At 44.1% G+C, this 26,812-nt stretch overlaps 1 protein-coding gene across 5 annotated transcripts in view; it reads right to left on the reverse strand.

Moving 5' to 3' along the window:
• The window catches only part of LOC141144048 (NACHT, LRR and PYD domains-containing protein 3-like), a 213,343-nt gene that overhangs the window by 155,685 nt on the left and 30,846 nt on the right, over positions 1-26,812 (reverse strand). For all 5 annotated transcript variants that reach the window (XM_073629398.1, XM_073629394.1, XM_073629395.1 and 2 more), the window contains 2 exons: positions 15,863-16,027; positions 466-630 (listed from right to left, as the gene is read on the reverse strand). In XM_073629398.1, coding sequence (XP_073485499.1) covers positions 466-630; positions 15,863-16,027 — 330 coding nt within the window. The remainder of the gene's footprint in view (positions 1-465; positions 631-15,862; positions 16,028-26,812) is intronic.

The raw sequence follows: 26,812 nt of genomic DNA on the forward strand, positions 1-26,812 counted from the left end.
AGAAAATGAAAACTGCAGACGTGATCAAATAACACCAAAAGAAAGCTCTATTTGTGGGAAAAAAAAGGACATACATTTTTTTTGGGTACAGCGTCACACGATCGCGCTATTGTCAGTTAAAGCAATGCAGTGCAAAAAATGGCCTGGTCATTAAGGGGGGTAAAACCTTCCGGGGCTGAAGTGGTTAAACAATGCTCAATTGGTACTAAGAGGCCCAAAGTGTGCCAAGAAAATATCCCCCACACCATTACACCACCACCACCAGCCTGATCTGTTGATACAAGGCAGGATGAATCCATGCTTTCATGTTGTTTACACCAAATTCTGACTCTTCTTACCTTCTGTATAAAATAGAATTAAACTTATTAAACAAAACTTAGAATTAAAAAAGCGTATTTCAAATATTTATGTTTTAGATGCAAAATCTTGGAAAATAATTATTGCAACCAGTCCTGTTATACTCACAATAATTCCTCTATCTGGCTTGTGGTCAGAGCTGTCATCAGATCACTGAAATGAGGACCCTTCAGGTTGTTCCCAGATAGATCCAGTGTCCTCAGTGTCTGGTTATTTCTTATTCCCAATGCCAGGTGGGTGCAGGAACTGTCTGTCAGTGTACTGCCATAGAAACTGTAGAACAGAATATTGAGAAATAAAAAAAAAATTAATAAAACTTCTGCTGATAATCATTTTTACACCCCATTTAACAGAGAACACCCAATTCTAAGGAGCTGGCTCATCTAAAAGTGATATTTCAATTATAACTCTTATCTCAGCTATTCGTCACCTAGTTTTTTAAATATTTTTGTTAGGGGAATTTGTCAGCAAGATCTCCCTACCAGAGTCTTTGGCTCTGCTCCCAACCAGGACCTCCTAATAATGACCACAACTGTGGCCCAGGAACGTATTTCTGGAGTCTAAGAGGAGCAATAAAAAAAAATGTAGGTTTCGCTCAGCAGCATAATAAAACCACAAATTATTTTACTTATTCATTTTCTTTTTATGTAGTCATCATGATAGAATCTCCATGTATTCAGCTGGCTTTGGAATTACTGGGCCAATATACTGTGACACTGTTTTGCCCAATTTAAATTCATGTTGACAAATTTATGCAAGTATTAATATATCTGGTGGTTTTTTATGAATGTGGCCCTTTTATTTGTGTAGCCCCCTCTTGTGTACATAGCTGGGTAGTGTACATAGAGGCTTTTCAGAAGCCTGGGGTGAGTCAGAGGGTTTACTTTAGGTCAGACTGGACGGCTCTGCAGGTCAGGCCTCTGGTACCTCCCCCTGGTTCTAGAAGCATAAGACATTTCTAGAAGCTAGTGGGCGGAGACTTTTTATGAAATATTTATGGGAATCTTGCCAATCCCCAGATAGGAGGCTAAGATGTGCTGCTGTGTAGCCCGGGTAGGAGGCCCATAATTATTGAGGAGCCTGGTCAGCAGGGGAGTCGGGTGAAAGATGAATGGTTAAGGTGATTCTGTGTAGCGTAAGAGGGGGCCAAGGAGAAGGGGGGTTCTGCCTCCAGGCTGGAGGAAGGAGGAAAGCTAACAGAGGGAGCTCCACCGCCCTGCAGTCCACTGGGGAAAAAGACAGCCTGCATAGGTTGGAAAGGAACCAGCCCAATAAAAGGCCTGAAAGCATTTCTATCCATAGCTGCAAGACAAGGAAAGTTTGAGTACCTCTACTACACCCCAGGGCCTTTAAAGGAGAAGTCTACTAGATGCAAGTTCTTGGAAAGTCTTCAGGGAACAGTTTATTGCTTACCCAATCCCTTGTCCTGGGATCAGATGCCATAACCAGGTGGGCTGCTATTGTTCAGGGGACCAAGAGCTCCTACAAGTTGGGACTCTACTGAAAATTCACTCAGGTGGACACCAAACTCCTAGCAGGGGATTATTGTGCTAAAGCCTGTTGTAGTCAAGTATCTGTTGTTGCAGTGTGCCAAAGAATGAAATTGAAAAGAAAAGAAAAGAAGGTGCACCAACCTAGTGCATTACCACTGGTAAAGCTTAATTAAAGCATAAAACAGCAAAGTTTATACTCACAAATGAGCATAGGTAACAGGCATTGGCAATAAAACAGGTTTGCGGTTCTGAACACCAACAAGCCAGGACCCGACGTCAAAGGGATCAAGTGATGGCTGGCGCGTTACGGAGGAGAACCCCTTTCCTCAGAGCTTAAGCGGGCAATGGCTACTCTCTCACACAGTCCCCTCTATATATGTGTGTCTGTGAACCTCAATTGCTGCTAAACCCGCCCTCATAAGTCACACCCACCCACATAGTGGAGCCCCCCTAACTCCACCCAATCGATGGAATGTGACACCAAAAGGGGTTTTAAGACAGTGACCCCATACATGTTTTGCCAGAGAATGGGGTAGATAGTATACAGTATTCAAAGCAATTGTGGAGGAGTGCATGGGGAGGTGGTACAGCCTCCCATTAGGAGGTGGTCAGGCATATAATCTCCATGTACCACCCCTATACTCCTCACATGCTGCGGGAAATGAAGGAATTATGGGGTGAACCCTACCAGATGAGATGAGGCCTTCGGCTGCTGTCCCTCGCGGGTGGAACGCTCGCCGCTCGGATAACCAGGAAGTGCGGGTGAACCTGCGTTCCACCCGCAACTTCTGACCAGCCTAGGCATCACTTCCGTTTCTGTGCACGTCAGTGAGTAGACTGCGTGGGCAGAAGTCGCAGCCTGGAAGTGCAGGTGTGTATGCGTTCCACTCGCTACTTCCGACCGCTGATACACTGGCATTCCCTGAGGCTGAATAGAGTGTGTGGATGCGTGCACATAGAGTAAAATGGGGCACGCCCACACTCAATGTCTGCTCGGGATCACTCTCTCTGGTGGCCCAAAAAGAAGGAAATTGTCCTCATTTTGTCATTCTTTGAGTCAGGTAGGGCACCCCATAACTCTTTTTATCTCATCCAAGTAGAAATCCCTAAAGAAACCCTAAAAAAAAAGTTGGAAAAATTGTGTTGCCCACGCACGCAAGGCCCCTAAAGACATGGATGAGCGAGTTTAGTGTGGAGGAACTTGACTATACAGACACACAGAGTCCTGACCTCAACCCGCTAAAACACCTTTGGGATGAATTACAGTGGAGACTGCGAGCCAGGCCTTCTCATCCAACATCAGTGCCTGACCTCACAAATGCGCTTCTGGAAGAATGGTCAAACATTCATATAGACACACTCCTAAACCTTGTGGACAGCCTTCCCAGAAGAGTTAAAGCTGTTATAGCTGCAAAGGGTGGGCTGACTCAATATTGAACCCTATGGACTAAGACTGGTATGCCATTAAAGTTTATATGCGTGTAAAGTAAGGTGTTCCAATACTTTCGACAATATAATGTATATTTTTATGGGATAATAAACCACATGCTGTCATTGTGACTATGTAGAAAAAGAAAAAGAGACTTTTGTATTTTTCACTACATCCTATGACAGCACACCTGAGTGATATAACATACAGTATAAATACTTTATACTGGCTAACCGAGGATAAACTTTTGGCCAGTCTGCCTCCTGATTAAATCCATATTCCATCTGTAGTACTTAACAAATCTATTTAGGACTGACTATGCTGCACGCTTATTGCTAAAATCCTTTATCTCACCATCATTTTAAAGAAAGAAAGAAAGAAAGAAAGAAAAAAAGAAAGAAAGAAAGAAAGAAAGAAAGAAAGAAAGAAAGAAAGAAAGAAAGAAAGAAAGAAAGAAAGAAAGAAAGAAAGAAAGAAAGAGGTCCGCAGAGCCCCCCCCCTTCAGAGTTCCTCTTACATTAGTGTAGCAATATGGACTACCAGCAGAAAAAACCATACCTTTCAGTGTACCTAGACATCGCTTGCTCTTTTGGTAATCAGTGTAACCAGTGACCTCATATTTGTGTGCCCAACAAAGTGAATTATGGGACGTATAGTTCTCCTTCAGCGAGTTGCTTCGCACCCATGTACCTTAAGACTACACATCCCAGGGATCTTTGCTGTAACATGAAGATTGCTTGCGCAATGGTCTCTTCCTCTTGGGCCTGACACCAGACGGATCTCTCTGTGCAACAGGGAGAGAGGTTGCGGCCTACCACGCAGAGTCTTACTTCCAACCCGAGGTCTAAGGGGCCTAGCTCTGTTATTCGCTGTCGGACATCCTGTTGCCAAAATCACTCAGATTGCCTGCCTGACGGTGTGGGTGCATGTGGCAAGCTTCACTTTGGAAGACCAGGACAGCGGTTCCGCTGTACGAGTGCTGCTACATGAGTTCCTGTGCAGAAGACATCAGAGCGATTTGGACGTTGGTGAGAGGGCAAATTGCTCGAACTTTATTCATTGCCACCATTACAGAGACACTTTGCACAGACACCTTTACCCCAAGAAAACTTTACTGCATTGCATTACTGCAACACTGTGCTCAGACACCTTTAGATCACCACTAGGATTCACCACTAGGAATCTATTGCCTTCATTATACCCAAAGGGATTACAGTTAACGAGCTCCAACTAGCTGGCAAAGAACATCAGATCTGCAACGTGGAACTCTTTTGCCATTACTTATAGGAATTTCATTAGGATAGCATAGGCTGGCTAGATTACATCTTTCTCAGTGTGGCCGCATAAGTAGTTACATAGTTACATAGTAGATGAGGTTGAAAAAAGACACAAGTCCATAAAGTCCAACCTGTGTGTGTGATTATATGTCAGTATTACATTGTATATCCCTGTATGTTGCGGTCGTTCAGGCGCTTATCTAATAGTTTTTTTGAAACTATCGATGCCCCCCCGCTGAGACCACCGCCTGTGGAAGGTGGTGGAACTCCACATCCTTGCCACTCTTACAGTAAAGAACCCTCTACGTAGTTTAAGGTTAAACCTTTTTTCTTCTAATTTTTATGAAGGGCCATATGTCTTGTTAAACTCCCTTCTGCGAAAAAGTTTTATCCCTATTGTGGGGTCACCAGTACGGTATTTGTAATTGAAAGCATATCCCCTCTTAAGCGTCTCTTCTCCAGAGAGAATAGGTTCAGTGCTCGCAACCTTTCCTCATATCTAATATCCTCCGGACCCTTTATTAGCTTTGTTGCCCTTCTTTGTACTCGCTCCATTTCCAGTACATCCTTCCTGAGGACTGGTGCCCAGAACTGGACAGCATACTCCAGGTGCGGCCGGTCCAGAGTCTTGTAGAGCGGGAGAATTATTGTTTTATCTCTGGAGTTAATACCCTTTTTAATGCATGTCAATATTCTGCATTGCATGCCATTGCTGAGTCTATCATCTACTAGGACCCCCAGGTTCTTTTCCATCCTAGATTCCCCCAGAGGTTCTCCCCCCAGTGTATAGATTGCATTCATATTTTTGCCACCCAAATGCATTATTTTACATTTTTCTACATTAAACCTCCTTTGCCATGTAGTTGCCCACTACATTAATTTGCTCAGATCATTTTGCAAGGTTTCCACATCCTGTGGAGAAGTTATTGCCCTGCTTAGCTTAGTATCGTCCGCATATACAGAGATTGAACTGTTTATCCCATCCTCCAGGTCATTTATGAACATAATTAAATAGGATTGGTCCCAGCACAGAACCCTGGGGGACCCCACTACCCACCCCTGACCATTCCGAGTACTCCCCATTTATTACCACCCTCTGAACTCGCCCCTACCTGGTGGATACTGAAGTCTCAGAGGAGATGGTTTAGGTCAGGTCACTGATAAAATGGCAGGAAGAGTTGCCAGTGTGCTTTCAGGAGGAAGAGGTCTGCTTAATGGAGGGAGTGACTGCAAGGGTATTCCCACTCAAAAGCGAGAGAGGAGGGACTCAGAAATCATCCCTGACAAAAGCTCACAAGAAAAGTCCTGTGCATATGGGGACCGACTCCCAAGGGGCCAGTGCCCCTCCACTCTTTTTCTACACAGATATGAGTCACTTGGTCAATAGCCTGGTGTAGAATGGGTCTGGGAATGCTAATCAGAGTTATCGAATACTTCAATTATCCCGGGACAGTTACCGACGCCTGTGGGAGAAGACGAGTTTGAAACGTGGATGAGTCAAGCTTTACAGGCTATGGAAGAGTGGAGTCTTTCAGAGGCTGTGAAATGAAGACTTAGTGAGAGCCTTCGAGGCCCAGCGGCCGATGTGATCCGTAACTTAAGAATGGGCCAGAGGGCTTGTGTTGCCATGGACTACATTGATGCTTTGTGGGCTGTTTTTGGAAGAGTTGAAACAACCGTTGATTTGATGTACAAGTTCAACCACACCCATCAACAGATAAAAGCATTTATAAAAGCTGAAAAACTGAAATGTGTATAAAACATGTTCACAAAAACTGCGTGCACCGATGCCCATTCATTGATCGCCAAAAAGTTTTGTAAAGTCTAATATAAAATACCCTAATATACCTGGTAGTTGGAAAATATATATATATATATATATATATATACATAATTAGTTGATTGAGACTAGGCGACCTGGATGGGCAAAGACCTGGATGGGCAAAGGAAAAACATAGAAACCTCACTTATGCCGCGTACACACAAGCAGATTTTCTGTCAGAAAGATCTTGGATGGTTTTTCCGACGGAATTCCGCTCAAGCTTGGCTTACATACACACGGTCACACAAAAGTTCGCTGAACTTTCGACCATCAAGAACGCGGTGACGTACAACACTACGACGAGCCGAGAAAATGAAGTTCAATGCTTCCGAGCATGCGTCAAATTGTTTCCGAGCATGTGTAGGAATTTTGCGCGTCAGAAATGCTACAGACGATCAGAATTTCCGATCAAAACTTTTTCCGACCGAAAAATTGAGAACATGCTCTCAATCTTTTGCTGGCTGGAATTCAGCCAGCAAAAGTCCGATGGAGCATACACAGGTCTTTTGCTGGCCAAATTTCCAATCGTGTGTAATCGGCTTTAGAGAAATACCACAAAACAAAGGGCCCTGTAGGATGTGTATACATAAAAAACTGTTGAAATGATGATTTATACATATACATGTATTGATAATACATAAAACATAACATAAATGGGATTGTCAATGGGAGAAAACAAATAGAATAACCATCAGAATATCATAATCATTTTCCAAACCATTCCTATACACATAAAATAAATAAATTGTAGCGCTAAAAGGATAAAGCCACCATGTGTAGTATAAAGTAAATGTCTCTGCAAACATATATAAATATCCCAATAGGAGAGTGTTGTCAGAAAACAAAAGTCTATGACAAATGCAGTGAAATCAGTGTAGAAATTCCATCAGCTTTCCAAATATCCACTCAGATGTCATCAAAGCAATAGGTGGATGTAAGTGCGCTTACCGGAAATGTTGGACTCTACTGCCATCAGCATAGAGTCAATCGAGCAGTATGCCACCAAGGGCAGATGTATGAATGGCCAAGGACCGATGGGACGTCTGCAGGCCAGGATGTCACCGCTGGATCACCAGGAAGGAAGCCAGGACCGGTTCCAAGGTTCAAACATTTTCTCATATCCCGGAAGTATGTGGAAAAAAAGGGGAATGCCTCCACATAGTGCAAATCAGGGTTGTTTATTACTAAAAAACCGTGGTACATAAAAGTGATCACAGGTATAAAAATGAAACAGAGTGGCAATGTATAAGGTTAAAGTCGCCCTACGCGTTTCGATCGATAGACCTTCAACAGGGGCAATTGCCCCTGTTGAAGGTCTATCGATCGAAACGCGTAGGGCGGCTTTAACCTTAAAGCAATTGCCCCTGTTGAAGGTCTATCGATCGAAACGCGTAGGACGGCTTTAAACTTATACATTGCCACTCTGTTTCATTTTTATACCTGTGATCACTTTTATGTACCACGGTTTTTTAGTAATAAACAACCCTGATTTGCACTATGTGGAGGCATTCCCCTTTTTTTCTACATACTTCCGGGATCTGAGAAAATGTTTGAACCTTGGAACTGGTCCTGGCTTCCTTCCTGGTGATCCAGCGGTGACATCCTGGCCTGCAGACGTCCCATCGGCCCTTGGCCATTCATACATCTGCCCTTGGTGGCATACTGCTCGATTGACTCTATGCTGATGGCAGTAGAGTCCAACAGTTCCGGTAAGCGCACTTACATCCACCTATTGCTTTGATGACATCTGAGCGGATATTTTGAAAGCTGATGGAATTTCTACACTGATTTCACTGCATTTGTTATAGACTTTTGTTTTCTGACAACACTCTCCTATTGGGATATTTATATATGTTTGCAGAGACATTTACTTTATACTACACATGGTGGTTTTCTCCTTTTAGCGCTACAATTTATTTATTTTATTGGTTCACATTTGTCACATTGTTTGTAGCAGCTTTTTTCCTTAACCAGTTGAAGGTAGCGCATTAATCATCCCTTTTTTCACTGTATTCCTATACACATACCTAATTCGTACTTTAGGAAACTACACCAGCTGTTTTCCAAATTCATTTGGAATGCTGCCCATCCCAGATTACGATATGAAACATTATCTCTTCCAAAGGTTTGGGGGGTGGGGCTGGAGCCCCGGACACCTCCTTATACCATAAAGCAGCGGTGTTTACTCGCATATTAGATTTCACCTCTCTTCAACCAAGCTTTGGGTTCAAGTGGAAAGCCACATGAACCCAATTATACTCTCCATTCTCCCATGGACCTTGCCCATGCTCCAGGGGGGTTCAGGCCCCCTCAATGACCTTACCCATCAAACGATTCAGATCTGGGATTGCATGCTGTCCAGAAGGGGCATATCGAACCACATGGGGCCTATGACTCCTTTCTTTGGGACCACAGCCTTTCCACTAGCTATGCACGTAACAAGATTTGGACCATGACAAAAAGAAGATCATGGGAGACTTGCCCAAGTACTTCAAGCAGACCCCACGTTAAGGACAGAAACCCCTACCGACATCCCGACACCCCATGCAGTGGCTTCAGAGACAACAGACTACTTCTTACATCTAGACTTTCCCATCCATTCCAGACATCCTTGTTGAACTGACAGGATTTGAGGAACTGCTCATGCAGGAGGAACCTCCAACACATGTGGTATCTCAACTTTACTCCTTCTTGCTCAATATCTCCTCTCCTGACCTTCCACCATTATCAGTGTCCTGGGAGGCAGAATTACGTCATTCTATCTCCCCTATTGACTGGCAAAAATGTTTTATCCTGACGCACAAGCTATCCCTAGCCACTAAGACCCAGGAAAAAGGATTTAAACTGGTACAGATGCCCCTTGACTATACATCATTTCAACTCGGCAGTACCAGGTATCTGTTGGTGGTGTCTTAGCTCCTGGGGTACCATGCTCCACATCTGGTGGGAATGCCCTCCTGTGCAGGTGTATTGGCAAGAGATCTTTAAACTATACTGCAAACTGATGGCGGCTTCTATTCGCCCTTCACCTGAGGTGGCTCTCTTATCTATACTCCTGGTAAATTCAAATCCATCAAAAAAAGATGTATTACAACACTTTCTGGCAGCGGCCAGAGTAGTGATTCCCCATCACTGGAGATCGACAACCATGCCTTCCCTGGGGATTGGGCTACTAAAGTGGACCGCATAAGGGACCTTGAATGTATGTTGGCAGAGGAATATGGTAAAGATGAACAGTTTTCTCTCACTTGGACTTCGTGGTCCATGTTCCGATACTCCTCTGAGTTTATCTCCTGGGCTGAGAGTGGCCTAGATGACATCGCCTTGGGACTATGATGGAGTGCTTCTTGTCCCCTATCTTTCTGCCCCCTCTTTTCTGCCCCTATTCCCTTTTCTTTTTTCTATATTTAAATACACCCTTAGGAATCAATCAAGCAAATGTACCATGACTTCGACTTATCTATTGTTACTGATTCGATGTGTGACCCCTACTACATATTTTTCATAAAGACAGGTTTTTTATATAACCTTTCCTGATGCGCTTTGTATGGGGCACCTATGATCTCCTTCTCTGAAATGATGATGAAGGTTACTTTAGCTTGTAATGTTTTCAGGGGTTGCTATCACAGAAGGTCTCCTGATGGGCCTTATAAACATGTTTTCACTCCATTTATATGTAACCTAGACATGTTTTTTTGTTCCGACGCACACAATACCTATTGTTGGTGTACCACTGTCTCTTTTTCTTCTTTATATGAATAAAATAAGATTGAATTGAAATATCATAATAATCATATATGATATATCATATATCATATATCATAATAATTCCATACTTTCAACCATTATCACAATAACCACAAGAAATTCATAATGACTGTCACAATGGTCCAAGTCTTAATCAAGAGAAAAAGGAAAATCGGTAAGAAAGAAGAAGAAGATGGGTAAAGAAGGTCAGATAAGAAAAAAATCAAATGAAGAAAAAATAGGTAAAAGCAAATTGCATGGTGTGGGACAGGCACAAACCAAAAGAGTTATTCAGTTCATGTGAGTTCACGCCTGATCAATGTTATATACCAAATTCGATCGGCTGAATTAGCCAATTGATTAATAAATGTATATGAGTGTACTCATCCCTAAATCAGTCATTCACAAGCTGCTTGCATCGACAAGAACCTAGAGGTCAGAAGTAGAAGGTGCATATGCATACCTAGACTATAGAACCGACGAACCATGGATAAATAAATGAATGATGAATGAAAAATCCACTCAACAATAAATTCATAAAGTATGTACCATCCATTAGAATAGGTATCTCAAATCGGTAGTGGCCTCTATAGTCATCATATCATAAAGATATTATCCACTAGGTTGTCTGTATAAAAAAATAGTAGTTACTATAATGATCATATCATGCAAATGCACTATGCAGTGGGTAATGTCATCCATTAAGACTGTATTACATAGGTCAAACATCAGAACATCAAAATATAAACTGAATCAAAATAGATCAAATTAAATAGTGCCATAGAATTTGTACCCATGAAAAACGATCCAAAAGTATAGACTAAATGGAAGTAAGCATGTAGACTGGTCATGGCATCTAGGTCACAACCCTAGGAGTTCTAATGGCAGGCATACCTAATCATAATAGTAGGAGACATCCCACTCAAAATTTAATCTAGCCGGGATTCTGGTATTCAGGGTGAAGATCCAGAACACTTTGCGTTTACAGAGTGTCCTGAAACTATCACCGCTTTTTATTGGTGTCACTATCCTCTCAATACCCTGTATGTACAGACTAGCTATGCCCTTGTTGTGAACCAAATTCCATTGTTTAGCCACATTGGTGGACTTGTTTTTATCAATATCGCGCAGGTGATTATCAAGATGATCTTTTAACCTATATGTTGTGCGAACTACATATTGGATGTGGCATAGCTCGCATGTAATGACATAAATCAAGAACTTACTGTTACAATTGATGAATGATGAGGTCTCAAAGGCTCTGCCAGTGACACTTGAACAAACGGAGTGACCTCTTTTGATATGACGACAATAGTCGCATCACCTCATACCACATCTAAAGTTACCCTTGAAATGTAGCCAATTGGAGCTGGATTTCTCACTGGTGAATAAACTGGGCAATAAAGATCCACCCAGAGTTGGGGCCCTACGATATACTGTATTGATGCTCTTGGACAAGATCTTACTGTATAGGTGATCATTAAATAGAATAGGTAAGTACTTAGTGACTGTATTTTTAATCTTATTAAATTCAGTGCTGTATGGTGTGGAGAAGACAGGATTGTCTGCCACAGAGGGAGAAAATCTCCTATCAACACCATACCTTGGGCTCTTGTTTAATTGCAATACGTTTCTGGGAACTTAAATGGCAACACGAAAGGCTCTATTGAGAACTGTTTCAGGATAGCCCCTGTCTCTAAATCTGTGAGACATGTGCTTTGCTTCCTTTGTAAAATCCACATCATCGCTACACAGACGTTTAAGCCTCAAAAACTGGACAACCAGGACACTTCTGATAGTGTGTCCCGGATGGCTAAACTCAGCTTTTAGTAGTGCGTTACTGACTGTGGGTTTCCTGTATAGTCCAGTAACTATGGCACCATTCCTACCTGACAACTGTACATCAAGAAACTCAATGAGTGGATAATATCTTTATGATATGATGACTATAGAGGCCACTACCGATTTGAAATACCTATTCTAATGGATGGTACATACTTTATGAATTTATTGTTGAGTGAATTTTTCATTCATTCAGTTATTTATCCATGGTTTGTTGGTTTTATAGTCTAGGTATGCATATGCACCTTCTACTTCTGACCTCTAGGTTGTTGTCGATGCAAGCAGATTGTGAATGACCGATTTAGGGATGAGTACACCCATATACATTTATTAATCAATCGGCTAATTCAGCTGATTGAATTTGGTATATATACCAATATAACATTGATCAGGCATTAACTCACATGAACTGAATAGCTCTTCTGGTTTGTGTCCATCCTACACCATGCGATTTGCTTTTACCTATTTTTACTTCATTTGATTTTTTCTTATCCGACCTTCTTTACCCATCTTCTTCTTCTTTTTTCTTAGCTCTTCTGATTTGTGTCCGTCGTACACCATGCGATTTGCTTTTACCTATTTTTTCTTCATTTGATTTTTTCTTATCCGACCTTCTTTACCCATCTTCTTCTTCTTTTTTCTTACCGATTTCCTTTTTCTCTTGATTAAGACTTGGGCCATTGCGACAGTCATTATGAATTTCTCGTGGTTATTGTGATAATGGTTGAAAATATTGAATCTATGAAAATTATTATGATATTCTGATGGTTATTCTTTTTGTTTTCTCCCATTGACAATCCCATTTATTTTATGTTTATGTATTATCAATACATGTACCGTATATACTCGAGTATAAGTCGAATTTTTCAGCACATTTTTTTGTGCTGAAAGTGCCCCCCTCGACTTATACTCGAGTCAAGCACTTTTCTGCAGCAAAAAATTTCATTTTCCGAACCGAATTTAGGGCCCTATATCTCAGGGCCACTTTGTGCTAGGAACCCCAAATTTGGTGTGCAAACCCAGTGGAACTGGTACCACAACATATCCAAAGATGGAGTTCCTAGCACTAAGTGGCCCCGAGATATGGAGCTCCAAAATCGGTTCGGAAAATGTCATTCTCTGCTATAGAAAAGTGCTTGACATTTTCTGAACCGATTTTTGGGGCCCTGTATCTCGGGGACACTTGGTGCTAGAAACCCCAGCTTTGGATATTTTATGGTGCTAGTTCCACTGGGTTTGCACACAAATTTGGGGTTCTTAGCACTAAGTGGCCCCAAGATACGGGGCCCCAAATTCGGTCAACTGTGTCCATCTGCAGCAATGTCCTTTTGGGACCCGTTGGGTTCAGAGACCCCAAATTTTGGCTGCAGCTAGGGGGCATCTAGGAACCCTTAACTACGGAGTTTGAAGTTCAGGGGACCTATGGCTGCAAATGGGCACAGTGAGGCATGCAAATGGGCACAGTGAGGCTGCAAATGGGCATTGTTGACCCTCTTTTCCACTTACAGTAGCTGTGCATTTCTCACCCTCGTCTTATACTCGGGTCAATAAGTTTTTCCCATTTTTGTGGTAAATTAGGGCCTCGACTTATACTCGGAACGACTTATACTCGAGTATATATGGTATATGTATAAATCATCATTTCATCAGTTTTTTATGTATACATATCCTACAGGGCCCTTTCTTGTTTTGTGGTATTTCTGTTTTTCCTTTGCCCAAAACTTTTTGGCGACCAATGAATGGGCATTGGTACACACAGTTTTTGTGCATGTTTTTATACACATTTCAGTTTTGAAATGTATGCTTTTATACATACTTATTTTTTCATGTTCGTATTTATTTATATATATATATATATATATATATATATATATATATATATATATATATATATTGCATTTTGGTGTTTGTTATTACACATATATATCTTCCTTCCACATATAAATGCACTTTATATTATTGGTACCCCTAAAAATAAGGTTTTAAATTGTCTATGTATAAGCACTCTTTAAGGTATAATATACAGTATGCTCATTAAATCCAGGAGTTGCTATATATAACTTTTTTGTTTTAAATTTGTTTAACTTAGTTATTATACCCCTGTTGTTATATGGGCATGGTTCTTTTCATGTTTTTTTTCCTGGCTAAGGCTGGGTTCTCACTGGTACGACTCGACAGTTGTACCACTTTGAATCTGACTTTGCCCTGTGACTTGAAATCCGACTTCAATGAACAGGGATCCTACTTTGATCCCCGGCACTGTGTCTGGTATGAATCTATAGGGGAAACTCCACGTAAAAGAAAACTGTGTTGGGGTGCCCCAAAGATCCATACCAGATCCTTATCCGTGCACACAGCCCAGCAGGTCAGGAAAGGGGGTGGGGATGAGCGAGCGCCCCCCCTCCTGAATCGTATCAGGCTGCATGTCCTCAACATAGGGGTGTGGGTGTTTTGGGGCAGGGGGGCCCTGCGCCCCCCCACCAGGGCTGGACTGGGACACAAATTTGGCCCTGGACTTCATCCAGACCGCCCACTTTAATTTTGCAAACACGCACAAAAACAGTATATAAACTATACGCAATTGTGCAAAAAAAAAACATAAGTAAAAACATTCCACTGTAAGTAAAAAAAACACAGGTCGCTGCACTATGGGGAGTATCTGTGGTGTCACTGAAAGAAAAAAGTCCCTGCAACGGTGGTTTCACTGGAAGGACAAATGTACTTCTGTCCATGTTGTCACTGGAAGAAAAAAAATTGTCCCTGCATCCATCATATGTGACGTGTACCAGTAAATTTAAGGAGGTGGGGTGGTAGGAAGTTGGCAGGGGGATGAAGATGACAGGGGGTGGGCTGGCAGAAAGCTGAAAGGGGGATGAAGATGACAGGGGGTGAAGATGACAGGGGATGGGGTGGCAGGAAGCTGACGGGGGGATGAAGATGACAGGGGGATGAAGATGATGGGGATGAAGATGACAGGGGGCGGGGTGGTAGGAAGCTGACAGGGGGATGAAGCTGACAGGGGGATAAGGCTGACAGGGGCGGGGTGGCAGGAAGCTGACAGGAGGGATAAAGATGACAGGGGCGGGCTGGCAGGAAGCTGACAGGGGGTGAAGATGACAGGGGGATGAAGATGACAGGGGGATGAAGATGACGGAGATGAAGATGACAGGGGGCGGGGTGATAGGAATCTGAGAGACATAATCTGTGGAGAATAGCTATTAGGACATCTTTAAAGGTAGCCTGTTGGGGTTGAAATATGGGATTTGCCATCCTGGCTTTTAGAAACTCTGTTGTCAGTCACCCACCCTATAATTTGGGCAGAACAGTTCCCTTCAAAAGTAAAGGTTGTGTGCTTACTTTTCCAGAGCCCCGTGCTTCCTTCTTTCTCTCCTTTTTAAATGCTGCAGCCTTTTTCGGACTCTTCAGCAATCAACACTGGATTCCACACACCTTGTGCCAGAAGAGTGACTGTTGCAATGTGCCTAGCTGCTATTGTATCAGTGTGCGAAAACACAGTGGTTCTTTCAGGGGTTAGTGCTACATAGGAAAATTGTGGAATCTGGAAAATCTTTGTAAATTTCCATCACATATACAGAGAATGAGTATGAGCAGTTTGGGACTTCATAACAGTGAGGACTGGGAGGCATGCCTGACAGGACTGGGATGGAGCAGACTGGGATGGATGTAGAGCCAGATGCTGGGGAATGTTCCTAGAATGTGGGAATCACCTCTGTGAATCACGATGTTCGTTACAGTACATATTGTGTGATTGTTCCCTTTATTTTGGCTTTAGTGTGATTGTGAGAGTTAACCCTTTATGAAAACACCCCACAGATATTTTATTTATGTTTTGGATGTAAAAGGGTTCTGAAAAGTTTAGTCCTGTTCTACTCACAGTAATTCCTCTATCCGGCTTGTGGTCAGAGCTGTCATCAGATCCCTGAAATGAGGACCCTCCAGATTGTTCCCAGACAAGTCCAGTCTCCTCAGGGTCTGGTTATTTCTTATTCCTGATGCTAGGTCGGTGCAGGAACTGTCTGTCAGGTTATTATCATTCAAACTGTAGAAGAAGAGAAGAATGAGAACAGCTGTATTTATACTGGGATTAAATTACACACAGGTGGACTCTATTTACTAATTAGGTGACTTCTGAAGGCAATTGGTTCCACTAGATTTTATTTAGGGGTATCAGAGTAAAGGGGGCTGAATACAAATGACCCCCCACACTTTTCACATATTTATTTGTAAAAAAAAATGTTGAAAACCATTTATCATTTTCCTTCCACTTCACAATTATGTGCCACTTTGTGTTGGTCTATCACAAAAAATCCTAATAAAATACATTTATGTTTTTGGTTGTAACATGACAAAATGTGGAACATTTCAAGGGGTATGAATACTTTTTCAAGGCACTGTATATTTCATTTTTGTTGACTTTTTTTAATTTCATATTACAGTGTTATTACCCTTTAGGACTGGTTCACACTGCTGCGATGTCAGAGTTCGGATGTAGTTCGCACCGCACTGCAATGCAAATCACATGTGATCTCTGTGCGATGTAATTTCAGCCATACAAATCGTTTCTTGTATTTCTTGGATCTTTAGCAGCATTCTCCTATTGAGAACTCCTGAATGTGTTCCTGCCCACTTTGAAGTTTTGTGTGTTCCTGCATACTGGATGTTATCACTACTGGTGTTTTTTTCCTAGGATATAACTACATTTAGAACCCTAAAGGGGGAAGCAGAACCTACTAGTAATGGTAACAGCAAGTGTGCATAACTTGGAACTGTGGCATGAGCTCCCCGGTACTGGAGTTCAGGGCCGCTGATAGGCCAGTTAAACTGCCCTGTTGTACCGGGCCCGGCCAGCAGGGGGGCCCAGCCAATCTGAACAGAGTCAGAATTGATGCAGAATAAAAAATTAAAAATATTCCTCCAGCCAGCACAACATCACCAACTGAAACAACCGTATCCCCCCGACTTTTCAGGTTTTTTTCTATTTTTTGCTCCTTTTTCTTGATGCTCGTGTGTGTGGGACTCGGGAGGGAGGGACAACTTCTTCTGTTTTGGGGGCATGTCTCCTCCGTGCCCGCTCCGCATGCTGGCTCAAGTCCCGGCATATGGCCTTTCCTGGCAGAGTGATTCCTCTCCCTCTGCTTATGGCGCTCTGCTCCGTTCTCCACTCGGCATGAGACAGAGACGTGAGACTGGAGAAAAAGAAGCAGTGAGGCTAATGGTGGCAGAAGGAGGAAGCAGCTTAGCTGACATCTGAAAATGGATGTGACTGAAACACTCTAGGCAGCAGCAGGAGAGAGGAAGTGGCTCGTGGGGCCCAGCCTACACAGGTGTGTGCTTCCTGGGGGGGGGGTGATTCAAGATCTACCATATCACTGTATCTGTCTGCAGCAGCATCTATACATTCTAGACAGTGCCACCCATGCCGCCAATGCCATAATGTGCTGCAGACAGTGCCACCCATGCCGCCAATGCCATAATGTGCTGCAGACAGTGCCACCCATGCTGTCAATGCCATAACACATGTGCTGCCAGCAGACAGTGCAACCCACGCTGCCAATGGCATTATAGCATTGGCGGCATGGGTGGCACTGTCTGCAGCACATTATGGCATTAGCAGCATGGGTGGCACTGTCTGCAGTACATTATGGCACTGGCAAGTCTCGCTGTCAAGTCGCTGAGCGCCACCATTACTAGTAAAAATACATTTAAAAATATATAAAAAATGCACCCCATAGTTTGTAGACACTAGAACTTTTGTGCAAACCAATCAATATACGCTTTTTGGATTTTTTTTTTACCAAAAATATGTCGCAGAATACATATTGGCCTAAACTATTGAAGAAATTAGATATTAGATTTTTTAAATTTTTTTATTGGAAATGTTTTATAACAGGAAATTAAAAAAAATATATATATATATATTTATAATATATTTATATATATATATATATATATATTTTTTTTTTTTTTTTTACTTCCTGCTATATATATATATAAATTGTTTTAATTTTTTTGGTTATAGTGCAAAAAGTAAAAAGGCGGTGTCTGGGGAGGGGCCAGGGGTGGAGCTGAGGGAGGGACCAGGGGCGGGGCCAGGGGTTGGGCTGAAGGGGGGGCCCCGTCAATTAGGCTGTACGGGTCCCATGATTTCTATCAGGGGCCCTGCTGGAGTCCAAGACTTAAAAAGTTGATTTAAAACTGAATTCAGTGGAAGAAAAAACATTATTCCATTTGCAAGGGCTAACTGCTCCTTTTGCCTACAAGATAAGGAATAAAGTCATACCTTTTTCCTTGCCCCCACCCCCCCAAGCGATCTAGCACTCTCTGCTGCCTGACGCTCTGGAATGTTGTTTTGGATGACATCAGAGAGCTGTGACTTGTCAGCAGGGCCGATCCTAGGGTGCCTGGGTGCAGAAATATTTCTGGCGCCCCCACATGGGAGTGGTCATCTTACCAACTCCTCCCCTTTACAAATGTTTCTATGGCAACGACTCAAACACAGAGATGCTCCCCTAAGAAGTCTTTGTTACCCTGGGATCCTCCTGTGATCTTTTAATAAAGAAAATACAGGAAGAGAGTACTCTAATGAGACCTGGAGGGGAGTCTCTCTGATGCACACAGAGAGGGCTTCTGTTAGAGAGTCTGTTAGAAAGAGCCCCCAGACATATTACAGAAGATGGTCAGAGACTGCAGACATAATACAGGAGATGATCAAAGACTGCAGACATAATACAGGAGATGATCAGAGACTGCAGACATAGTACAAGAGATGATCAGAGACTGCAGACATACTACAGGAGATGATCAGAGACTGCAGACATACTACAGGAGATGATCAGAGACTGCAGACAGGATATAAGAGATGATCAAAGACTGCAGACATAGTACAGGAGATGGTCAGAGACTGCAGACATAATACAGGAGATGATCAGAGACTGCAGACATACTACAGGAGATGATCAGAGACTGCAGACATAGTACAGGAGATGGTCAGAGACTGCAGACATAGTACAGGAGATGGTCAGAGACTGCAGACATAATACAGGAGATGATCAGAGACTGCAGACATAGTACAGGAGATGGTCAGAGACTGCAGACATAATACAGGAGATGATCAGAGACTGCAGACATACTACAGGAGATGATCAGAGACTGCAGACAGGATATAAGAGATGATCAAAGACTGCAGACATAGTACAGGAGATGATCAGAGACTGCAGACAGGATATAAGAGATGATCAGAGACTGCAGACATAGTACAGGAGATGGTCAGAGACTGCAGACATAGTACAGGAGATGGTCAGAGACTGCAGACATAGTACAGGAGATAATCAGAGACTGCAGACATAGTACAAGAGATGATCAGAGACTGCATTTCCTATGAACGTTAGTAAATAATGGCCGATCAGCCCTCTCACCTGACCCAGCGATACAGCAACAACGGTTCCTCTGATCAGGAGTCAGCTCACTCTGAATTGCCCGTGGCGACTCTGCTGGGTAGCACCCAGATCTGTATTCCTGCAATGACTCCATTCCTTTCTCTGCCAGGGATGGCGCTAGGCTGTGTGGCTTTCCCTCTGGTGGCGCAGGTCAGCAGGGTTCTCTCTCTGATGGTGTTCCCTCAGCACTGTCCTCTCCCTCTGGAGTCCTGGGTGCACTTCCCTGAAATCTTTCCCAGGCTCCTGTCTCTCTCTCTCTCTCTCTCTCTCCCATTCAGCTGAGCATGCTGTGTGAGCTGCAGTTTCCGTGTTACAGTGGGGCTGCCAGTCCTCGGGACTACATGTCCCACAATCCTCTTCTCTGCTCCTTTTTCTATTCTGTTTCTTCCCTGGGTATATGAAAGCAGGGGAAGATACATAGTGGGCAGTTGTGCTGGCAAGCGCTGCTCACTAGTACAGCAGCGTGCGCAAGAGGGAGAGGGAGGGGGGAAAGAAGAGCCCGCAGCTGCATTGGCATCACTAGGGTTGGGGTCACCCCCCTTTCCACCAACTATAGTCTCCCCTCAGTACAGAACCCCCTCCACTAAGTATAGACCCCCTCCATCAGTGCAGAACCCGCACTAAGTATAAACCCCTCCCTCACTACAGAACTTACTCAGTACAGACCCCCCTCCATTAGTACAGACCCCCCCAGGACAGACCCCCCCTCCATTAGTACAGACCCCCCGGGGACAGACCCCCCCCATTAGTAACGACCCCCAGGACAGACCCCCCTCCATTAGTACAGACCGCTCAGGACAGACCCCTCCTTCATTAGTACAGACCCCCCCAGGAAAGACCCCCCTCTGTTAGTACAGACCCCCAGGACAGACCCCCTCAATTAGTACAGACCCCCCAGGACAGACCCCCCTCCATTAGTACAGACCCCCCAGGACAGACCCCCCTCCATTAGTACAGACCCCCCCAGGACAGAGCCACCCCTCCATTACTACAGACCCCCCAGGACAGACCCCCCTCTATTAGTAATGACCCCCCAGGACAGACCCCCCTCTATTAGTACAGACTCCCCAGGACAGAGCCCCCTCCATTACTACAGACCCCCAGGACAGAGCCCCCCTCCATTACTACAGACCCCCAGGACAGACCCCCCTCCATTAGTACAGACCCCCCAGGACAGACCCCCCTCCATTACTATAGACCCCCCAGGACAGAGCCCCCTCCATTAGTACAGACCCCCCAGGACAGACCCCCTCCATTAGTACAGACCCCCCCAGGACAGAGCCCCCTCCATTACTACAGACCCCCCAGGGCAGAGCCCACTCCATTAGTACAGACCCCCCAGGACAGACCCCCCTCCATTAGTACAGACCCCCCAGGACAGAGCCCCCCCTCCATTACTACAGACCCCCCCAGGACAGACCCCTCTCCAATAGTACAGACCCCCCCCAGGACAGACCCCCCCTCCATTACTACAGACCCCCCAAGACAGAGCCCCCTCCATTAGTACAGACCCCCGAGGACAGACCCCCCTCCCTTACTACAGACCCCCCAAGACAGAGCCCCCCTCCATTACTACAGACCCCCCAGGACAGAGCCCCCCTCTATTAGTAATGACCCCCCAGGGCAGACCCCCCTCCTCCATTAGTACAGACCCCCCCTCCATTAGGGTACAGTACACATGATAAAAACACCCGGGTGGCAGCTGGAGAGGAGAGTGTGCAGCCGTGCCGCCCGGGTGGAGAACAGAAGAGTACACAGCAGGAGTGAGAGACACAGAGAGGAGGAGACTGTCAGCACAGCATGGACCGCTCCCCCCGCGCGCGCGAGACATTACTCATTGCACGGCTGGTCTCTCTCCACACAGAGACCAGCCGCTCTGCCTCCCTTCTCATCTTCGGCTGGCCTGGCTGTTCTCCTTCTCTGACAGAAGGAGGGAGGGGCTTAAGCAGTAAATACAGCGACGCCTTTCTTCTTAGAACACCAGCGGAGAGGCGCCGCAGGACACAAACAAGAGGAGGAGGAGGAGGGAAGGGAGCACTCTGGCGCTTCAGCGCCCCCACCTCTCTGGCGCTGGGGTGCACTGCACCCCGTGCACCCCGTCTGGGATCGGCCCTGCTTGTCAGACAGTAAAGTGAAGAGGCTCATTGGTGACACTTCATTGTATCCCATTATGGAAAATGATGGACATTATAACATTTGGAATATTTATGGACATTTTATTGATTCACTTTGTCATTAGAGGTGATTGCTGATTTATTTAGTCTTGGTTTTGCATTTACTGATTGAGAATTTACGCAGTGCAACAGACCCCCTAAAATTTTTCACTCTTTGTTATATTGCAGCCATTTGCTAAAATCATTTAAGTTCATTTTTTCCTCATTAATGTACACACAGCACCCGATATTGACAGAAAAACACAGAATTGTTGACATTTTTGCAGATTTATTAAAAAAGAAAAACTGAAATATCACATGGTCCTAAGTATTCAGACCCTTTGCTCAATATTTAGTAGAAGCACCCTTTTGATCTAATACAGCCATGAGTCTTTTTGGGAAAGATGCAACAAGTTTTTCACACCTGGATTTGGGGATCCTCTGCCATTCCTCCTTGCAGATCCTCTCCAGTTCTGTCAGGTTGGATGGTAAACGTTGGTGGACGGCCATTTTTAGGTCTCTCTAGAGATGCTCAATTGGGTTTAAGTCAGGGCTCTGGATGGGCCATTCAAGAACAGTCACGGAGTTGTTGTGAAGCCACTCCTTCGTTATTTTAGCTGTGTTCTTAGGGTCATTGTCTTGTTGAAAGGTAAACCATCAGCCCAGAAGGTTTTCGTCCAGGATATCCATGTACTTAGCCGCATTCATCTTTCCCTCAATTGCAACCAGTCGTCCTGTCCCTGCAGCTGAAAAACACCCCCACAGCATAAGGCTGCCACCACCATGCTTCACTGTTGGGACTGTATTGGACAGGTGATGAGCAGTGCCTGGTTTTCTCCACACATACCGCTTAGAATTATGGCCAAAAAGTTCTATCTTGGTCTCATCAGATCAGAGAATCTTATTTATCACCATCTTCGAGTCCTTCAGGTGTTTTTTAGCAAACTCCATGCAGGCTTTCATGTGTCTTGCACTGAGGTGAGGCTTCCATTGGGCCACTCTGCCACAAAGCCCGGACTGGTGGAGGGCTGCAGAGATGGTTGACTTTCTACAACTTTCTCCCATCTCCTGACTGCATCTCTGGAGATCAGCCACAGTGATCTGTGTTCTTCTTTACCTCTCTCACCAAGGCTCTTCTCCCCCGATAGCTCAGTTTGGCCGGATGGCCAGCTCTAGGAAGGGTTTTGGTCGTCCCAAATGTCTTCCATTTAAGGATTATGGAGGCCGCTATGCTGTTAGGAACCTAAAGTGCAGCAGAAATCTTTTTGTAACCTTGGCCAGATCTGTTCCTTGCCACAATTCTCTCTCTGAGCTCTTCAGGCAGTTCCTTTGACCTCATGATTCTCATTTGCTCTGACATGCACTGTAAGCTGGAAGGTCTTATATAGACAGGTGTGTGGCTTTCCTAATCGAATCCAATCAGTATAATCAAACACAGCTGGACTCAAATGAAGGTGTAGAACCATCTCAAGGATGATCAGAAGAAATGGACAGCACCTGAGTTAAATGTATGAGTGTCACAGCAAAGGGTCTGAATACTTAGGACCATGTGATATTTCAGTTTTTCTTTTTTAATAAATCTGCAAAAATGTCAACAATTCTGTGTTTTTCTGTCAATATGGGGTGCTGTGTGTACATTAATGAGGAAAAAAATTAACTTAAATGATTTTAGCAAATGGCTGCAATATAACAAAGAGTGAAAAATTTAAGGAGGTCTGAATACTTTCCGTCCCCACTGTATATGTTATTTTACTTGATGGTTAATAGTTATCTCCAGCGGATGCCCATATGTTATATCTGCAACCCTTATTGTGCACCTCACCACCTACATTATCAACCACTCCCACTTAGGTGGCAAAGTCTCTCCTGTGCAACTTCAGGGCACCGAGAAACCCTGCTATTTGTCGATTGGGCCTGTTAGTGAGCAGTTTATCCCCCCGCTGATCCTACCCCTACCCTACTCTATAATAGACATGTGCACACTGAAATATTTAGTTTCGGAATTTCGTTTTCGTCCGAAAAATACATTTATTTAGTTACTCCCGAAATTCATTTTTATTTATTTTGTTTCGTTAAAAAAATGCATCCATCCGAAAATCCAAAATAATTAAGGTCGAGTCTGTCATTGAAGGCTTATGGTGTCTGTCGAATATTCTAAGAAGATTTGACGGAGCAGCTAAACTGTACAATGTCGCAATCGAACATTTACGGTCGAATGTTCCGCCTACAGGCTATAGTATGAATGAATGAATGATTTGTAGAGCGCTGCAAATGCGAACTGAATCGCCTCAAGGCGCTGATGCGTTGTGTTGTCAAGCTTCACTAGAAGAAGTAGGTCTTGAGTTTTTTCCTGAAAGCCAGATGGTATAGTAGAATTCTAATGTTGTATGACACTAGTAATAATTATATTTATTAATTATTATTACTAGTCAACCAACATTAGAATTCTTCTATAGCCTATGGGCGGAGCATTTGACCATAAATGTCTGCTCGCGGCGACTGCTTCGTCGAATCTTCATGTCGAATCTTTTCTCTCTATGTTGAATAATCTTGGACTAATAGAGTTAGGTTAGGCACATTCAACCTTTTTTGCTATTGTCTCTATAATGTCGAATCTTTTCTCTCTATGTAGAATAATCTTGAACTAATAGAGCTAAGGTTAGGCACATTCGACCACAGGTTCGATGGACGCAGATCGCTATTGTCAGCATCATGTTGAATCTCCTATCTATATCGAACTGTTGTCATCACGAAAATGAAAATAAAGCATTTGTTTGTGTCGGATCTTTCGGTTTTTGGATTTTGCACGTTCGTTATCGTTTGTTAGAACGATAACGAAAATACCCAAAATTCGGACGAAAATGCATTCGGACGAAAACAAATGCACATGTCTACTCTATAGTTGTTCTTTCCTGACCCACCCCCCAATTCTTTCCTTTCACCCCTCCACACCCCCCTCTTTTTCTTTTCTCTCCCCCACCCCATTCCCTTTCCCTTGGGGAGCAATAGACAAACGCAACATTATCTCCATATATGCCAAGGGTCTTAACTCCCCAGAAAAGAGAAGAATACCACTTACAGACAGTGTAAAAGATTGGGAGCAGGTTCTCTATTTTTCGGTCGGAAAAAGTTCCTATTGAAAAATGCATTCATCTGTATGCAATTAGGACGCGCAAAAAATCACGCATGCTCAGACACAATCTGACGCATGCTTGGAAGCATTGAACTTCATTTTCTCAGCTCATTGTAGCGTTGTACGTCACTGCGTTCTTGGCGGTCGAAAGTTCAGAGAACTTTTGTGTGACCGTGTGTATGCAAGGCAAGCTTGAGCGGAATTCCGTCGGAAAAACCATCCAAGTTTTTTCTGACGGAATTTCTGATTGTGTGTATGGGGCATAAGAGTATGCGAGATTGTATGGAGGATTTGTATCTTCCTGTGTGAGTCCAGCCAGCTTGATTTGGCTAAATTGCTCTCCAGTGGCATTGGTATTGCAGGCTGTGCAGCTTTCTATATGCCTAAGGCTGGGTTCACACCTAATACTGGGGCTCTCAGCAGGGGTCCTTTGCGTCCTGATTCACCATTTCAGGTCCGATTTCATCCCGCTTTTTTGGCTGAATTTGGACCTCAAACAGACCGAAAGATGCACAGGGCTCCTGTGCAATTCACACCAGAGCCGTAGCGGAGATATGTGAACCGGCTCCATAGAGAGCCGGTCAAAATGTCCTGCTATTGAGAATTGGATGTGGGGAATAGGGATGAGCCGAACACCCCCCCCCCCCCGGTTCGGTTCGCACCAGAACCTGCGAACGGACCGAAAATTCGCACGAACGTTAGAACCCCATTGACGTCTATGGGACTCGAACGTTCGAAATCAAAAGTGCTCATTTTAAAGGCTAATTTGCATGGTATTGTCCTAAAAAGGGTTTGGGGACCCGGGTCCTACCCCAGGGGACATGTATCATTGCAAAAAAAAAACTTTTAAAAACGGCCGTTTTTCGGGAGCAGTGATTTTAATGATGCTTAAAGTAAACAAAAAAAAGTGAAATATTCCTTTAAATATCGTACCTGGGGGGTGTCTATAGTATGCCTGTAAAGTGGAGCGTGTTTCCCGTGTTTAGAACAGTCCCTGCACCAAATGTCATTTATAAAGGAAAAAATCTCATTTAAAACTGCTTGCGGGTTTAATGTAATGTCGGGTCCTGGCAATATGGATGAAAATCAGTGAGACAAACGGCATGGGTACCCCCCAGTCCATTACCAGGCCCTTTGGGTCTTAAACCCCGCACCCAAATTAAAATAAGGAAAGGTGTGGGGCCACCAGGCCCTATATACTCTGAACAGCAGTATACAGGCGGTGCAAACAAGACAGGGACTGTAGGTTTGTTGTTAAGTAGAATCTCTTTGTAATTTTGAACGGGTACATTTTTAACGTGTTTAGCTCCAGCCAAAAAATCTTTTTTAAGCTTTTTGGAAAACATAGGGAAGGGTTATCACCCCTGTGACATTTGTTTTGCTGTCTTTCCTCCTCTTCAGAAGATTTCACCTCTCTTTTTGTCCCAATGACAAATGTTTTTTGAAAATGTGGGTTTTTTTGTGGAACAAGGATTGGAAAGCATCAGTGGAAAGGAGAAATGTTTTTCCCATATTAACTCTCACCAAAGAACTTTTTGAATAACGCTCAGAGACTGCAGCACCCTTCACATGTGGAGCTTTGGGGTGTGATGCAGTCAGTGTGCTGCCCTTAGGCTGGCCCCTGGAGGGCATCCTGCCTCGTTGGTGATGTGCCGCCTCCTCCTCCTCTTCCTCTCTCCTATCAGGCACCCACGTTGAGTCAGTGACCTCATCATCCCCTCCCTCCTCATCACTGGAGCAAACCTGGCAGTATGCTGCAGCAGGGGGAGCATGACTGCCAGATTGCTGTCCTTCTTGGGCACCCCCTCTGTCCATGCTCATGTTACTGCCTTCATCAAGCTCAGTATCATCATCAGAGCCTTCCAAACGCTGGGCATCCTCCTGGAGCATCTACCCAACACTGTGGTCAAACAGTTCGAGGGGCTCCTCGGGAGGACATGGCGGGGCTAAGGAAGGAGTCACTGATGACATTGAGCCGAGGGAAGAGGCCGCTGCTTTGCCAGACAAAGTACCCTGGGCATGGGTGAGAGAGGATGAGGAGGATGAGGACGGCTTGGTCATCCACTCGACCAAGTCTTCCGCATGTTGCGGCTCAACACTGC

This window comes from Aquarana catesbeiana, linkage group LG05, assembly GCF_042186555.1.
Source record: "Aquarana catesbeiana isolate 2022-GZ linkage group LG05, ASM4218655v1, whole genome shotgun sequence".
Classification (NCBI taxonomy): domain Eukaryota; kingdom Metazoa; phylum Chordata; class Amphibia; order Anura; family Ranidae; genus Aquarana; species Aquarana catesbeiana.